At 41.5% G+C, this 18798-nt stretch overlaps 1 protein-coding gene across 7 annotated transcripts in view; it reads right to left on the bottom strand.

The window, feature by feature from the left end:
* Positions 1–18798, bottom strand: part of LOC149803951 (inter-alpha-trypsin inhibitor heavy chain H3-like) — a 118942-nt gene that overhangs the window by 26390 nt on the left and 73754 nt on the right. For 4 of the 7 annotated variants that reach the window (XM_089953773.1, XM_089953775.1, XM_089953774.1 and 1 more), the window contains 2 exons: positions 8102–8158; positions 6547–6645 (listed from right to left, as the gene is read on the bottom strand). In XM_089953773.1, coding sequence (XP_089809899.1) covers positions 6547–6645; positions 8102–8158 — 156 coding nt within the window. The remainder of the gene's footprint in view (positions 1–6546; positions 6646–8101; positions 8159–18798) is intronic. The other 3 variants (XM_089953776.1, XM_089953778.1, XM_089953779.1) reach the window with 1 other exon arrangement.

The raw sequence follows: 18798 nt of genomic DNA, 5'->3' as shown, positions 1-18798 counted from the left end.
GAGATAGTTTAGAACTGATGGATCGTTTGCATTTGGACATGTGGTTATAATAAAAGTATTTGCTGAACGTAGTGAATCTCCGCCTGAGACTGAATCGTAGTAGTGCCGCTTTCCATTTGATAGGTACTAGTGCTTGCAAACTGTCATCGAGGAAGCCAGGCTCTACGTACGACGCGTGGAAGTGTTACCTAAAGTGGGTAACGACATCAGTCAGACGTTGAGCAGAACGACCGCCAAGTATCCCATACGACGCGTGGAAGTGAAAACCTTCACCATTCCTACGGGGCTGCGATCCATGATCGAAGATCATCTGTTCCAAGGATAGTTACCCAAACGTTTGATCATTGGTATCGTCGAGAATGCAGTCTTCAACGGAGCTTTGGCTAAAAATCCTTTCCACTTTAAACACTTTGACGTGTCCAAGATCGAAGTCAGTCGCGATGGCAAGACCTTGTGTACCCGACCTTTCGAACCAAACTTTGACAAGAAGAATTACTAGAGATCGTACTTGTCCCTGTACGAAGCCACCGGTCAGTTAGGAACCAACACCAGTCACGGCATTACGTACGAAGATTACGCAGGAGGCCATGCTTTGTGGGCTTTCGATTTCACTCCAGACCAAGGCAGCCACGAGGGACATTTCCACCCTATAAAATCCGGCCAGATTCGTGTGGAAATTCAGTTTACTACAAATCTAACAGAGACGGTGAACGTCCTCCTGTATGCCGAATTGGATAATGCCATAGAAATCAACAGTTTGAGAGAAGTCATTCTAGATTATTAGAAGCTATGGCAGACTGTTATCCCTCTTTACCTAGTGAAGAAACTTTGGACATGAAATGTGAGGAGACCATGGAAGAAGAAGAAGAAGAAGAATCCCAAGACGAAGTAGTTATCATGATGAAGTCAAGATGGCCAGAACAAGAGGCCCATTTAGTCTCCTGTTTTGCTACATTACTGACAGATGTAATGAAAGAATTGATCAAGGAAGAGTGCTATGGATGTCACAACGATCATCCCAGTCAAATTCAACACGACAAATGTTTGATGCTGAGCCAAGAAGAAAAATTGGACGAATATCTGGACAAAGCTTAGGGTGTCATCGAGATAGAATTCGTGTTGAACGATTGGTATAAAGGCTTGGATAAACATTCTTCTCCTCCATTAACGTCTCTGGAGCGCCGTCACATCGAATCTCTCTTTGACCAGAATAAGAAGTCGGAGCCAAACGCCTTTTACTTGTCAGACATTTTCAAGCAAAAGGTCAGGATCGAATTGATCACTTATCATTACCTGTGAAGAAGAAAAAAACATGGATACCTGGGAACTTTATTACCTTTTCAACCACAGTTCGTATACGGCTTCTTGGAATCCTGTCGTCTGTGCTAAAGATGAACTCCCTCATCGCAAACCTCAAGACCATCTAGCTTATGTGATCAACACGGACGACAGTCATCTCCCAGGAACCCACTGGGTAGCCGTCTACTTTCCTCAAGAAGGATGTGTGGAATATTTCGATTCGTACGGATTGCCCCCTTTGGAAAACGATATCATTGACTTTATGAGAAGAAATGCTCAGACCACCCGATTCAATAATGTGAAATTACAAGGCACAGATTCCTTGGTGTGTGGACAATATTGTGTGTATTTTCTGCATCATCGCAGCCTGGGCTATTCCTTAGATCATTTAGTGACTCATTTTGATCCTCGTTCTTCTTCTAGAAAGGATGTGAAAGTAGATCAATGGTTTTGTGACCATCATGCTTATCTTTTGTCTCAAGCTAGGAAACGTAGTGTCCATCAATGGCCTAATGACTTCCAACAGTGGAAATCACAATTTCATTCACAACGTTGTCAGCCCTGTCCAAAATAATGTGTAAATTGAAAAAAAATGTTTGTGATTTGAAAAAAAAATGTTTGATGTTATATTGTTGGATTATTGTTAAAAATGTTATAGTTGTTTGTTAGTGTTAAGTGATTTTGAATAAAAAAAATGTTGTGTTTTGAAAAAAAATGCCTTTGTCTTTTGTTTGGCTATAAGAATGTTGATTCATGCTCTTTGACTTCTTACTATCCCTCTCATGACACTCATTGAACGTTGCGGCTCGAAAACCGTAGAGGAATGTTTTCCTTCACGTCCGCGCTTTGACTTTAAGAACCGGGGAAGTTTCCAGTCTAACCATCCATTGTCGACTCATCCTCCTACGAAGATGTGCTCCAAACTAGCTAAGCTAAACGAAGCCTACGTGAATTTGCATAGGGTCAGACACAGTCTGATACCGAAGCCAGAAGAGATAGAGAATGTGAGAATGTTAAAAGTCACTGAAGACCTGATAGAAGAGCTCTTCAAAGAAGAAGTGAACAGGGAGAAAGAAGAATGGACAGAGAAGTACAGACTTCAGAGACAGCAGCAACAGCAGCAGCATCCTGAACCTGACAGAGGCTTTGTCGATTGTCGTATCGACACCAAAGAGTTCTTCTTCTCTTTCCGAAGAAGCAGACCTATCGTCAGAAAGTCTATCCTCAGAGGACGTCGCATTCTTAGAAACTAAAAGATTGCCATGGCAAACAAAAGAAAAAAAACAGCCCTTTTCAGGGCTACCCAATACTCTAGAAAAGAAATAACAATCCATTTGCCAATGTGTGTATGTAGAGTAGTGTGAATATAAACACTAATTCTTTTTTATAGTGTGAGGGTAGCTAGGAAACGTAGTGTCCATCAATGGCCTAATGACTTCCAACAGTGGAAATCACAATTTCATTCACAACGTTGTCAGCCCTGTCCAAAATAATGTGTAAATTGAAAAAAAATGTTTGTGATTTGAAAAAAAATGTTTGATGTTATATTGTTGGATTATTGTTAAAAATGTTATAGTTGTTTGTTAGTGTTAAGTGATTTTGAATAAAAAAAATGTTGTGTTTGGAAAAAAAATGCCTTTGTCTTTTGTTTGGCTATAAGAATGTTGATTCATGCTCTTTGACTTCTTACTATCCCTCTCATGATACTCATTGAACGTTGCGGCTCGAAAACCGTAGAGGGATGTTTTCCTTCACGTCCGCGCTTTGACTTTAAGAACCGGGGAAGTTTCCAGTCTAACCATCCATTGTCGACTCATCCTCCTACGAAGATGTGCTCCAAACTAGCTAAGCTAAACGAAGCCAACGTGAATTTGCATAGGGTCAGACACAGTCTGATACCGAAGCCAGAAGAGATAGAGAATGTGAGAATGTTAAAAGTCACTGAAGACCTGATAGAAGAGCTCTTCAAAGAAGAAGTGAACAGGGAGAAAGAAGAATGGACAGAGAAGTACAGACTTCAGAGACAGCAGCAACAGCAGCAGCATCCTGAACCTGACAGAGGCTTTGTCGATTGTCGTATCGACACCAAAGAGTTCTTCTTCTCTTTCCGAAGAAGCAGACCTATCGTCAGAAAGTCTATCCTCAGAGGACGTCGCATTCTTAGAAACTAAAAGATTGCCATGGCAAACAAAAAAAAACAGCCCTTTTCAGGGCTACCCAATACTCTAGAAAAGAAATAACAATCCATTTGCCAATGTGTGTATGTAGAGTAGTGTGAATATAAACACTAACTTTTTTTTATAGTGTGAGGGTATGTGTTTGTGTATATGATTGTGTGTTTGTAGGTGCTCACGTACGTTTGTGTGGATAGTAGATTAAGATCATGTTTTTTTGCTGTTTGACGTGTGGGGAGAGTAGATTTGGGATTTGATTGCTTTGCGTATGTGGATAGTATATTGAAGTGATTAATGAAAACTTTTAAATTAGTAATGGGTAGTATAAAAAAGTGAGTGAGTGTTTGTTTTAGGTCCGCGCGTTGTTTGGTTATGATCTAGGTAAGATCAATTTTGTTTTAGGGGATGTTTTCCTTCACGTCCGCGCTTTTAGTATAAATTGAAAATCGCTTGGCAGTCTACCTACCCTGTTCATTCGTTAACAAGACAATGAATACCAGAATTGTAAAGCTTCTAGAACTCCAGATGCACCTGGAACATGCCAGGCGCCTGTTAAATGAACTGGCCGCGGAGGCCATTGTCGAAGAGGGAAGGATGAAAGAGGAGGAGAAAAGAAGACAAAAAGAAGAGGAGGAAAAGGAGAGAAGAAATTTCAGAATCCAAGAGAAAGAAAATTGGGATTCTGAAGCCACTTATCCAGCTTCTGCACTCCCAAGAAAAAAGGTAAAAGGAGACTGGCGAAGAAGATGTGTGTGTGGTGCCAGGCCTGGAAGGTGCCATCATTAACCAGGTGTCACTGGAGTTCATAAAAAACAAACAGCCCTTTTCAGGGCTACCCAATACTCTAGAAAAGAAATAACAATCGATTTGCCAATGTGTGTATGTAGAGTAGTGTGAATATAAACACTGACTCTTTTTTATAGTGTTTGTGTTTGTGTTTGTAAGCTCTGACGTAGGTTTGTGTGGATAGTAGATTTGGGTTTAATTTTAATGCTTGGCGTGTGTAAATAGTAGATTAGGGGTTTGTTTATTGATGCTTCACGTATGTGGATAGTAGATCATATGAAATGAGAAAAGTAGGAGATGTTTTCCTTCACGTCCGCGCGTTTTAAGTGATAGTCTAGGTAATATCAATTTTGTTTTTTCGGGATGTTTTCCATCACGTCCGCGCTTTAACTGTAAAGCTAACAGTGTTAGCCATTAGAACCCTTTCCACGGAATAAAGACAAAGAAAATGGTGGTAGCAACAGCGTTACTGAATCATTTGATAGGCATTTATTATTGGATAGTAGATGTTACGTTTGTCATGGAAAAGATAGAGAAAAAATTCAAATTAGAAAAGTGTCTCGACTGTTTTAATAAATTGAAGGAAGCAAAGGAGATAGTAACAGGAATGATGGAAGAAGAGGAAAAGAGTCTGAGAGGATTGATTGACCCGTCTTATGTAAGAGTGGGAAGTTTAAAGGAAGCACTTGAAAATGTTGTCGAAGTCAGGTGCTTCTTAGAAAAGATATTGAATTGGACGGAGTGGCGATACGTAAAATGGGGGTTGGACCAGCTGACAAAAACGGAAGAAGTAACGAGGAAAGTGATGACGGAAGAGGTAAAGAACATCAAAGAAAAGTGGACTAAGGAAAGAAAAAAGGAAGAAAATAGAAAGAGAAAAGAAAGCTTTGAGAAACTCAACAATAACTGGATACGAATACAGGAGAAATTCCGAGCGATAGGTCATCCTGACTGGATGCCTGAATCAGAAATAAAGAAGAAGACAGGAATAATGGCAAAAGTTAGAAGATGGCTACAGAAGTGGAGGAAATTAAAGAAGAAGATGATGATGAAACCAAAGGCCCTTTTCAGGGCCACTCATAGATCTCGAAAAGAGATTGACTTTCAATTGCCTACCCCTTTTTTATTTTTTTTATTTTTAAAAAAAAATCCCTTGTTAAATTCCCTTGACGCTATAAAGTCCCACCCTGTTTAAATTCCTTTGACGCTATACAGTCCCATAATCCCATGTTCAATTCCCCTTGACGCTCAACAGTCCCAAAATCTATTTCCCATGTTAATTTCCCTTGTCGCTAAACAGTCCCAGGGTTTTTCTCCATGTTAAATTTACATAGTCGCTAAACAGTCCCGGTGGGGGGGGGGGTCTGTAATGCTAATTCCCATTGTCGCTGAATCGTCCCCCTTCACTACTCAAGTCATATACTCTCTTCTTTAACTGGTGACAAGAATGGCAAAATAAAATATACTTACAGTTTTACATCCTGATTTTCCTCAAAATGTATTTTCTTAATTCGGCAAATCCGAATACATGAGCCATGTCATAGGTTTTCAAGCTGGATTACACATTTCGAAATTGTGCTGTAATTCCGCTGATAAGTGCAATTGCATCCTCCTTACTGCACTCAAAATGAAATACACATTAAATTCCATAGCGTCTTTTTGATAATTGCAATTTAAAGACTTCATATTTTTCCCACTTTATGATTTCAAACATTCAATGACGGAAACAGAAACACATTTGCAGATGTAAACACGCTTCTCCCGCGCCGCTTCAATCAAATATATTTCATGTATAATTTGCACAGATGAATCCAGTCCAAAATCAAAAACTTTCGTCGAATCGAAACAAAATACCAAAATATATTCATTCCAGATCAAATGGAAAAGTCGTTGCAATGCGCATTCATTCACAATATGACTCCAAATTTTAATTTTAACTAGACACGCCATTTTCTTTCGAAACTTATGTCGAGCGCGCGACTAAGTTCAAATTTATCTGGGCGGAGTTATGTGTGCAGTAATAATGTTGATTTATGTAATGATGAATATGCGCTTGTGTATTTAGTTTGGAATGCGGCATACATTCATTTACGTTGTTTCTTATAGTGTATTGTGTTTATATAATTAAACCTTAGGTAGAATACAGAATGAGCATATACTAAGAAGTTCATCCTAAACGTCGCTGTTATTTGGAGTGGTTTGTCCTAACCAAGATTCGTCTGTTGCATTAGATCAAAATCAAAGTTAGAAAAGACACAATGCAAAGACTTATTTGTAACGTACTTACGTGATATGTTCTTGTGTTTCCTTTTCCACTTATTCCTTCTTCCTCCATTGGTTACTTTCTGGCTCCTCTGCTTCTGTGTAAGTCCTCCGCCAGTCGTATCTATAGTCAATTTAAGGGATATATATATATATATATATATATATATATATATATATATATATATATATATATATATATATATATATATATATATATATATATATATATATACCAGACAGAACAAAAAGTACTATCCCTGGATTCTATAAAAGAATGTTTGATGATAGTAGGCATAATTCATATTTAATACAAATAATACTATCATACCGGTTAGATAATTTTAATTCGTACTCTAATGAGATTCGAACCCAGGCCCGAGGGTAAACTGCACCCATCGCCTTGCCTGCACACAAGAGCCCATATTCCCTCACGACCAAGCACATGTCACCCAAAATGGTGCTACTTAATCGGTCTATTATGCACTCGTCTGCAGCAGGCATATTCGCACAGAAACAGAAACACATTTGCAGATGTTAACACGCTTCTCCCTAGCTTATTAAATCTCACGTATTTCATGTGGAATCGTCACATACAAATCCAGTCGATAATCACGAAATTTCCTAGAATCGAGAAAAATACCAACATCTATTCATTCCAGATCAAATGGAAAATTTGTTGCAATGCACATTCATTCACAGTATGACTGCAAATTTCAATTTTAACTAGACACGCCATTTTCTTTCGAAACTTATGTCAAATTTATCTGGGCGGAGTTATGTGTGCAGTAATAATGTTGATTTGTGTAATGATGAATATGCGCTTGTGTATTTAGTTTGGAATGCGGCATACATCCATTTACCTTGTTTCTTGTAGTGTATTGTGTTTATATAATTAAACCTTAGGTAGAATACAAAATGAGCATATAATAAAAAGGTTACTGCATTTGTATGGGAAAATTTGAACTCGTTTTGTCGGAAGGATATACTTCACTCCCAATGTCGTGCAGTATTCCATCCCAAAACTCGTTCATATTTTCCCATACAAATGCAGTAACCTATAAATACTGACTTACGAATTCCCTTGCCATATGCTATCAATACAGACTTACGAATTCCCTTGCCATATGCTATCAATACAGACTTACGAATTCCTTTGCCATATGCTATCAATACAGATTTACGAATCTCCTTGCCATATGCTATCAATACAGACTTACGAATTCCCTTGCCATATGCTATCAATACTGACTAACGAATCCCCTTGCCATATGCTATCAATACTGACTAACGAATCCCCCTGCCATATGCTATCAATACAGACTTACGAATTCCCTTGCCATATGCTATCAATACAGACTTACGAATCTCCTTGACATATGCTATCAATACAGACTTACGAATTCCCTTGCCATATGCTATCAATACAGACTTACGAATTTCCTTGCCATATGCTATCAGTACTGACTAACGAATCCCCTTGCCATATGCTATCAATACAGACTAACGAATCCCCTTGCCATATGCCATGAATACTGACTTACGAATCTCCGTGCAGTATGCTGTCAAGACGGACTTACCAAGCTTCCACACAGATGACGTGCGAAGAGTGGTCCGTGTAGTGGCCAGTGGACTTGCTACAAATATAGGTTATTGAAGTTATGAGATACAAGGATTTCCGTGTAGTGGTCAGTGGACTTGCTACAAATACAAGTTATGAGACACAAGGATTTCCGTGTAGTGGTCAGTGGACATCCTACAAATACAAGTTATGAGACACAAGGACGTTCGTGCAGTGGTCAGTGGACATCTTACTAATACAAGTTATGAGACACAAGATTTCCGTGTAGTGCTAAGTGAACTTGCTACAAATACAAGTTATGAGAAACAAGGATTTCCGTTTAGTGGTCCGTGGACTTACTGCAAATACAAATTATGAGACACAAGATTTCCGTTTAGTGGTCAGTGGACTTGCTACAAAGACAAGTTATGAGACACAAAGATTTCCGTGTAGTGGTCAGTGGACTTGCTACAAATATAGATACTAAAATTATGAGACACAAGATTTCCGTATAGTGCTCAATTGACTTGCTACAAATACAAGTTATATACACAAGGATTTCCGTGTAGTGGTCCGTGGACTTACTGCCAATACAAATTATGAGACACAGGGATCTCCGTGTAGTGGTCAGTGGACTTAATGCAAATAAAATTATGACACACAAGGATTTCCGTGTAGTAGTCAGTGGACAAGAGTAGTGAATGGGGCCACTTTAGCGACAATGGGAATTAGCAATAAAAACACCCCTGGGCCACTTTGGCGACAATGGGAAATTTAACATTACGAAAACCCCTGGGCCACTTTAGCGACAATGGGAATTAACATGGGAATAGATTTTGGGCTTGTCAAGGGACAAGGGAAATTTAACATGGGAGAAAAAAGCAATTTTAGGGACAAGGGGAATTTAACATGGGAATACTGTGTGGGCCTATCTAGGCACAAGGGGAAATGGAACAGGGTCGGGACCCTATTTTAATACGGTCCCGACCTGATGGGACTATGGAAAGGGAACAGGCAAAAAATTGAAACAGAGAGGGGGTCTCTATTTTTTTTAAAATAAAAAAATAAAAAAAGCTAGGCAATTAAAAGTCAAGATCTTTTCGAGACCTATGAGTGGCCCTGAAAAGGGCCTTTGGGTTTTATTTTAATATTAAGATATATTAACGTAAATGGCACCGCATTGGTCTTCTTCTTGTCCTTAGGTTGCGCCTGACTGCAGGACCGTAAATCAGGACTCTTTTGAGGCATCCTTGACGTTCTACATAGACTCTTCGCATCCACAGGCTGGTGTCGGTCCTGTGGATAACTGTCCACTTGGATCGGACATACATGGGTATGTCCGTCCGGATCATCATCGAAGACACAAGCGTAGAAGATTGAACGTCGGTCCACATGTTGAGGCGCCGATAACAGGTGAATCAATGCAGTGAACTGCACTTATTTATAGGTAGAGGAAGGATTGAAACGGATTGAGTTCATTGACCAATCCAAACACGCGTTACAAAATTCACTCAGCCCACGTCCAATCCGAAGAGACCAGTCTGTGACGTCACGTGGTCTATATAGATTCGCTAGAGCCTGTGCGTAGTCATTTCATGCGACAGTTTTTCAACATGACGGAAACTCAGAGAACGATAAATTGGGGTGCACCAGCAGTGGAGACCGCCCAAGGGAAACTGGACTTACTTTCAGAAGAGGTGAATTGGGATTTTGTGGATTTTCTTACCTCACAAGAATTTGTTCCGGAACCTTCGTTACCTTCTTCATTACCGCACGTGGAGAATTTTAGACAGAGACAGAAAGAAGAATTGGAGAAATTTATACAACAGCAAAAGGAAGCGGAACAAGCTTTTCTCCTACAGCAACAACAGCAAGAAGAAGAGGTAAGAAAAAAAACAACAAGAAGAAGCAGCAGCAAAGAAACAAGAGGGTGAAAATCAAACGGCCACGGTACTGTTAGACATTTTAGCGGAGTTAAGAAGTCTGAAACAAATGTATCAGACTTCTTTATTACGACCGAAGAGAATACGACCTTCCCGAGCTAAACACGCCAACCCTGTGACTAAGCCTACCGTGTCACCCTTAGTGATTTCAACCAAATCATCATCATCAACAGTACGCAGTCCAGAAGTAGGCCTTGGCCGTGGCAAAGGCTTAAGACAGTTAAAGTTGATTGCTTAAACTCACCCCTACATCAAAAACCAAAGGCCCTTTTCAGGGCCACCCACGTCTCTCGAAAAGAGATAGACTTTCAATTGCCAATAACTTAAAAAAAAACAAAAAAAAAAAAAAAAAAAAAAAAACATGTTATCCCTATAGCACGTGTTTATGAGTGTTTGAGTGTACGTTCTTATTTTAAAAACCCCAAGACACTTACCTTTTATAATTAATTGATTGTTTTATCACTATTTACAATCCAATTCACAATTCATAACGGAGCACTTTAAAAAGTTCATAGACTTCTTCTGTCTCATTGTTTACTCTCTCTGTTTTTTAAATTTCTTCACAGTCACAGTCTTTTCCTCTTCTTCCTCCTCACTTTCTTCCCTTCTTCTTTTCTTCACCTGTTTCATTTTCTTCACCTGTCTGCTTTCTTCCTCTTCTTCTTTCTCTGAAGAATCAATCGCTTCTTCTGATTCCTCTTCTTTCTTTTTTGAGCAATCTGGAGACCAATGTCCTGTTTCTTGACAATGATAACAGGTATCTTGACTTTTGTCTTTTCTAACCCCTTTTTTTCTTTTTTGACCAATGCCCTTTCTTCTGACAGATATAGCAAGTATCTTCACTTTTATCTCGCAAGGAAGGAGAGTAGTCCGTCGGCTGGTCTGAAAAGAATTTTCTAATGACCCCTCGCAAAGCTCTGATGAAACGTTCGATTTGTGTAGTCTCTTCCATCGTTGTGCTCGGTTTGAGAGTGAAATGAATAGTGAAAGGACAAGACACACACCCTTTTGTATACGCTGGTCTGCCATGACTATAAATTAGTCTATGGTGTTTAAACTTTAGTCATTTGACCTTTTACACTCAAGATGAAACGATCCTATTCATTTGAGAAGAAAGAAGAAGAAAGTAAGAGGCAGAAACGTGGTCTATCGCCTCTTACCAGAGCTGAAGTCTTAGCACAAATTCATGCCAGTGATTTTGAAGAGGACATGAGCGAACCAGAATCCAAACCCTCTAAACAAAGTTCACCACCCTTAGTCAACCCTGAAAAATACTATTCCATACGAGAGATAGAAAAGAGCTCCTCTAGAAAATTTATTACCACGGCTTACAAATACACGGTGAAATTTAAAGATTTCAAGTCCGAAGTACCCTTAGAGAAAGGAGAAGGATTCATTACGGGGGTGTGGGATTCTTTACTTACCACACTCAAGTGACAATGTCAACCCAAAGAAGACGATCGCTTGAGACTTTCCATACAACACGACGGTTTGAAATCCCTGTTTGGATCGAGTTTAGCAGCCCCGCAGAATTGACCGCTTCCAAAGTCATGGACAAGATTCAACACATGCAACAATCTAATGACCAGTTTGACATCATCGATGGAAAAGCCACACTGGACATGACCTACGTCTCTCCTCCTCAAGGGACTGGCCGCAAAAAGATCTTATTGGTGAACGACCTTCGCAGCACCAAAAAGAGTCTCGTGCGAATTAACAACCCTCAAGACCAGATGTGTTTAGCCAGGGCTATCGTGTGGGACGAACCTATGCTAACAAGAATGACACGGCAGAATGTAAAAGAGCCTGGAAAACTATTTAAAAATCGCACCGAGCCAAACAACGAAGTGAAGCATAACTCCTGTTATAACAAACCGGCCTGTCCAAAGACACACCCTGTGGCATTCCTGAAATGCAAAAATTGCAAGATGTCCTAGCTCCACGCTACACCTTGAAAGTGCACCCTCAAGAAATGCGTGGGCCTCTGTTGTTTCGAGGGAAAGACTTTAAGGATGGAAAATACATTCATGTCTATTATCACGATGACCATGTCGATACCATTACCAGTATCACCGGATTCCTGGGGTACAGATATTACTGTGAGAAATGTGACTATGGCTATAACAATCGAGAGCAACACAAGCATTGTGGCTCGAAATGCTCAGGATGTTTGGAATCTCCACCCTGTCTGAGCGAAGGACAAGAACCAGTGCATTGTTCAACTTCTCTGCGCACGTTTGTCAGCCCTGCATGTTACCAACAACATTGGAAGACGCAAGGTTCACAGCAGAAATGTGCTTGTCAACTGCTGAGATTGTGCCCCACGTGTGGACAAGGCATACGTACCAATAATACCAAGGCACACGTATGTTCAGGAAAGAGAAAATGTCACATTTGTCACCACATCGTGGACTTGGAACACCAATGTTACGTGCAAAAATACCAACCCCAACCAGAGAAAGAGGACGGTCACAAGAAGAAAGGCAATTTCATCTTTTTCGATTTCGAATGCATGCAAGAGACAGGCATTCACCTTCCTAATTTCTGCGTGGCTCACCGAGCGTGCGAGAAGTGCATTCAAGAACCTATCTTCAGTCATTGCCCTCACTGCAGCAAGATTCCTGGAGGGCCTGAAAAAATCTTTCGATGACCGAACACGCTATCCGATTTCGCTCGATGGGTCTTAGACCCCATCGAAAAGACATGGAGCCAAGAGGACATCGAACGTTACAGAGATTTTCATCGTCATGCCACGGTGATGGCTCACAATTTCTCCGGATACGATGGCCATTTTCTTCTTAGATATTATACAGAACATGGAACCGAGCGTCCTAAAGTCACTTTGAACGGAGCCAAAATCATTTTCATGCAAGTGAGACAAGTGCAGGTTAAAGATTCGATGAGTTACTTAGCCATGCCTTTGAGTCGAATGCCTAAAACGTTTGGAATGACAGAAATGGCTAAAGGGTACTTTCCACACTTTTTCAATACGGAAGCCAATCAACACGCCGTTCTACCCCTATTACCTGTGGCTCACTATTGCGACCCCGACAACATGCGTACCGAACAACGAGAAGCTTTCTACGCTTGGTACCAAACTCACGCCTCAGACCCTTTTGACTTTCAGGAAGAAATGTTAAAGAATTGTCGTTCCGACGTGGACATTTTACGACGATGCTGTGGAAAATTTCGAGAACTGTTCATGGAACACGGAGGGGTCGATCCTTTGAAAGAAGCTTGCACCATTGCCAAAGCGTGTTCTTTAGTGTAATGGCAACGATTCATGCCTGAAAACACCGTGGTTGTCATCAGTCCTCAAACGACCAACTATCTCAAACGTCAATACTAGGTCAAAGCCCTACGCTGGTGACATTACTTGTGCGACAAGGAAGACAAATGGATTCAGCATGTCCGCAACGGAGGGGACGAAAAGACCATCGGAACGCATTCGGTCGATGGCTGGGACTTAGAAAACCCCAAGATCGTGTACGAATTTAACGGTTGCTTATTTCACGGATGCCCCGTCTGTTACCCTGTCCGCAGCACTAAAAATCAGTTTTTACAACGAACCATGGAAGACTTGTACCAGGCCACTTGTCAGCGACGTCTAAAGTTAGAACAGGAAGGATACCAAGTGGTGGAAATGTGGAAACACGAGTACGATTGCCGTTTGAAAACCGATCCCGAGTTTAAACGTCTCGTGGAAAGTTACCAGTGCATGGACCCCCTGAACCCGAGGGATAGTTTGTACGGAGGAAGGACCAATGCCACCTGTTTGCTGTACCAAGCCGACGAAGAGAAAGGAGAAGAAATGAAATACTTGGACGTGTGTTCGCTATATCCCTACGTGTGCAAATATTGTCGCTTTCCTGCAGGGCGCCCACAATTGTTGACGGAACACATCGACCTGAAAAACATTCGACAATACGAAGGTCTGATCAAGTGCAAAATTTTGTCTCCCACGGACTTGTACCATCCCGTCTTACCTCACCATTGCCAAGGCAAACTGATGTTTCTTTTGTGCCGTAGTTGTGCCGAAACGTGCAACCAAGACCAGACTTGTCAGCACACCCAGGAAGAACGGGCCTTGACGGGAACCTGGGTCAGCGTAGAATTGATCAAAGCTCTGGACATGGGATACCAACTGTAAGAAGTGTACGAAATTTGTCACTTTCCCAAGACACAACAATACCACAAGGGTGACCCCACGCAGAAAGGCATTTTCGCAGACTACGTGGATGCCTTTTTGAAACTAAAGCAAGACGCTAGCGGCTATCCGTCCTGGTGTCACACTCCCGAAGACCAAAAGACATTCAAAGAGAAATACTGGGCACAAGCAGAAATCACTTTAGATCACATCGAGAAAAAAGAAATCAGGCGATCGTTTGCCAAAGTGATGTTAAATTGCTTGTGGGGTAAAATGGCACAACGCCCGTGTTTATCCAACACGGAATACTTGACAGAACCTTCTCGCTACTTCCAGATGATTGACGACAAAACTAAATTCATGAAACACGTGGACGTCGTTTGCGAAGATTTGATTTTAGTGAATTACGAATAAGATCTGGACTTTGTACAAGACGACCCCTTTGGAAATGTCATTATTGCGGCTTACGTGACAGCTCATGCTCGCTTAATATTGTACGAAACTTAAGAGCTGTTAGGGGAACGTGTCCTGTACTTTGACACGGACAGTTGCATTTACATCCATCACCCGAGTCAACAGCACCCTGACATCGAAGGAGACCGTTTAGGAGCCTGGACAGACGAGCACCCCGACTACAAGATTCTAAGTTTCGCCAGTGGCGGTCCTAAAAATTAGGATTGACACTGAATTATCGTACTAGTCGAGTGGTGAACTTTGGGGTATTGAAAGAAGCCTTGCAGTCTGGAAAAGATGAACACTTTAAAGTGACCACCTATCAACCCAAAAAGATTGTACATTTACCCACTCACCACATCGTCAGTCGACCCTTGTAAAAAGTCTATCAAATCGTGTACCAGAAGCGAGTGCGACTTCCCAATCATTTCACCTTACCGTATGGACACGTCGGTATTGCTCTGTATATAAAAAGGAACCCTAGGCAAGATCGATAGTTCATTGTGACTACCAAAACCAAGCGAACAAGATGAATACTTTCAGAGAAACACAAAACAAGTTTAGACAGGCACACTTCAAGTGTGGGGCTTCTGAAGTGGAATGCGATTGTGAGCCTTGTGATGGGAACGATGCTGTACCTTGTGACCTTAGCGATGCCGTAAAGCATCATGGGAACTTTGTTTTTACTACCCCTATCATGGAAAGTGATGATGTGCGTGCCAAACCTGAGGGACGCGAAAGAGATGCCACTCGTCCTCTTGGACACTTTACTGGGTTTCGTTTTAAAGGGGAATGTCAACCTTCACGTCTACCCCCTCCCCCAACGGATGTCATCCAGCCCTGAGCAAACTCCTGTCCATGTCACCCAACCCTCATCGAAACGAACCTGTGAAAGACGAATATTCGTTTCCCGTGCGTTTGTCGGAATACTACGACTTTGAAAATCGTCTTCAATCGTTCAAAGGAAAATGGTCTAAGTATCTGGGAGGACCAACCCCCGAAGAATTAGCCAGAGCCGGATTGTTCTACTTGGGCGAAGAAGATAAAGTCAAGTGCTTCAGTTGCGGTGTGTCACTTCACCACTGGGAACCACAAGATTCGGCCCACGTAGAACATGCTCGATGGTCACCGAATTGTCATTACTTACCCTTGGTAGGACCGAGACATTGAAGTAACTTACCATGTCGTTGAAGAAGAAACCAGATTGGCTAGGAATCAAATGTTGGACATCACCGAGACCAGTATTTAAACTTCATTTCACAAACGATATTAAATCATTACCTAAAGAACTGCAAGAGAAGATTTACAAGGAAGTTTGGCAGGGACTTGCCAGAGTGAAATCTCAATGGGTAACTGTAGAACTTTTGTGCCGAGAAATTCACAGGAAGAAAGTGAAAAAAATTAATCAAAGTGTTAGATTTCTCTGGGTCAAGTGTGCATTCGTCCTATTATATCACTCTAGACCGTTTACATCAAAAGAGTTCAGTGACATTCTTGGACGTTACCCCGAATGGCAGTGGTCAGAAATTACTCACTATGTGAACTACTTTTCCTCTACGAGAAGATTGGGAATTGTACGGAATAACCTCTTTATGGATACTTTACAAGAGAACATTCGTGCTTTGCCTGTGTAGTTGAGAGAAAGGATTTTCCGAGAGCTGGTCAAAATACAAGTCAAACGTAAAGAACAATTCCATCCGTTACGTCACCAGTGTTTGAACCACTGGTACCTGAATGGTATAAAAGAACTGATTCGTCAGAAATTGTTTCAGTGGTCAGACCTTGTTCAATACTTTGAGTTAGTGAATGAACGAAATGTTCATAATTTTGGTTACTTCGAGATTCACCTAGAGCAACGGATTGAGGAAGACAAGTTAAAGGATTATCAATATATTTTACGTGGAATCTGCTTAGCGGAAGAGGAAACATCTAAACAAACTCTGAAGTGTAGGTTACAGTATGCAAGATTTAAATTCCCCACTGGAGAACGAAGATGTCTAGTTAGAAAGTACCTTTATTTCTTCCGAAATAAAGAGACTATAAAATCAGGAATCCATGCCACGGCTTATTTCACATGTGATTGAACAGATTCCGTGGAAGGAACTCAGTGACCATATTCAAACCGTGGATCATTACCATCGATTATTACAAGAACTGTATCCATTCAATTTGGGTCGACAAGTGGTATGTGTCTTAGTGACTTGTCTTCTAGGATTTCGTTTACCAGCCGATTCCTTGTGGACTCTTTACGATCAGTACTTACCACACCCCAATGGCCTTAAATGGTCACGAAAGACACCTTTTGCTCAAAGCCTTGAGGTTTCATCTGGATACTTCTCGACCTCTACGGGAAAAAAAGATTCGTCAACTTTTAGCTACCCGAGACGTGTATGACGATGTGTGTGTAGCTTGTGACTTACACCCCCACTGGACAGATGTCCGTGCCTGGAAAGAATGGCATTTTGAGGCTTGGACCCAAGAAGTGATCCAGTATGCACGAGAGTTGTTCAAGGAAAAAAGTCACTTTTCAACCTGTGTTCGTGACGGTGCCTGAAGAACCCGTCACCCAGAACAGGACTGTCGTGGACATACCTCAAAGACCCTCTCGGGAAGACACTTGTGTGACCTTACCCCCTATAGAACTGGTCAGAATCTTACCCAAAACATGTTGTACAGACACTTGTTTCTATTCCACGTTGATAATTTCGTTGTGCCTTTTATCGTCGTACTTAAGCCTTTGGCTTTTATGTATTTTTGTCTTTCGTATTCATGTTTAAAACATTCAATAAACGTGTCCTGAAAAAGTATATAAACTCTTGTCTTGTCTGTTTTCGTGTCACAAGTGACATTCCTGACACTATGGCTACCTCTGCTGTCTCTGCTTCCTCTTCCTCTACTGTCACAGTCATCGACGAACACTTAGATCGTGCCAGTTGGGAGGCTTTGTATCTTCGCCATCCCTTTAACATGCTCATTGCTGGACCTAGCGGTTCAGGCAAAACCGAATTCGTCAAACCTTTGATCGAACATAAACATCATTTGATCGATCGGCCACCTCAACGGATCGTGTGGTGTTACAAAGAGTGGCAATCGGCGTACAGCCTCTTGCGAGAAAGTCAAGGCGATTCTATCGTGTTTGTGGAAGGCATTCCTAAAGAAGACGACGGCATCGTCTCTGACTCCCGAAAAACCCATTTGGTCATTTTCGACGACATGTTAGGAGAAGACGAAGAAGAAATTAAACTGTGGTTCACGCGCAAAGGGCATCACCGTAATGCCAGTGTCGTTTACATCACCCAAAATTTGTTTCAACAAAGTAAAGCCCATAGCACCATCAGTCTCAATGCGCATTACGTGGTCTTGTTTAAAAGCCCTCGAGATAAATCGCAAGTGCAAGTCAGGAACGCCTTGGCTGACTCAGGCGTACGACGATGCCACCCAAACTCAACACGCCTATTTACTCGTCGATTTGAAACCTACGACCCCCGAGGATTTGCAATTTCGTACTAACTTGTTTCACCACTGGTGCCAAGACGGAGGGCCTGTCCTGTACACGTCTGCATCCTCGACTTAATTTCACTCCAAAATAAATCTATAAAAACCTCAGACACCTTTCGTCTGTCTCGCACAGTGTGAACATGACGTCCCTTCAGTCACATCTTCCCGTCAAATTGATTCGTGCCTTGTATGGCATCAGTCGAGAAAAAAATCCACAAACACGAGCTCGTGTCTTAGAAGCTAGTCTCAAAGAAGTCTTACGATGGTTTACGGTGACAGCACGTCAATTACTCCAAGGGATCATTCAGATTCCTCATCAAACCAAACGCTATTTCGATCGAAACAAAGTCGCTTTGACCCATCTGGCCGATCGCCGCATCGACTCTCAAATCAAAAAACAAATCATTTTGAAACCTGGAGGGAGCGGTACTCTAGGAGGGGTCATCATTCGCTCTCTCTTAAGATGGGATCCTAATGCTCCCAAAGTTCACCGCAAGAAAAAGGTCAAACGAAGCTCCAAGAAGAAGAAAAAGAGCCACGGTGTCAAGACCAAGTCCCCAACGAGTCCCGTGTCTCCAAGAAGTTCTCCAGTGGCAGGACCCTCCTCTTACCAGACACCACCCCGGAAAAAGAAAAGCCCACAGAAGAAAACTAGTCGCAAGAGAGGCACTTCGG

This window comes from Sinohyriopsis cumingii, chromosome 3, assembly GCF_028554795.1.
Source record: "Sinohyriopsis cumingii isolate HCF-2022 chromosome 3, ASM2855479v2, whole genome shotgun sequence".
In the NCBI taxonomy this organism is placed as follows: domain Eukaryota; kingdom Metazoa; phylum Mollusca; class Bivalvia; order Unionida; family Unionidae; genus Sinohyriopsis; species Sinohyriopsis cumingii.
The sequence above is the reverse complement of the archived record's forward strand: the minus strand, read 5'-3'. Positions and strand labels throughout refer to the sequence as shown.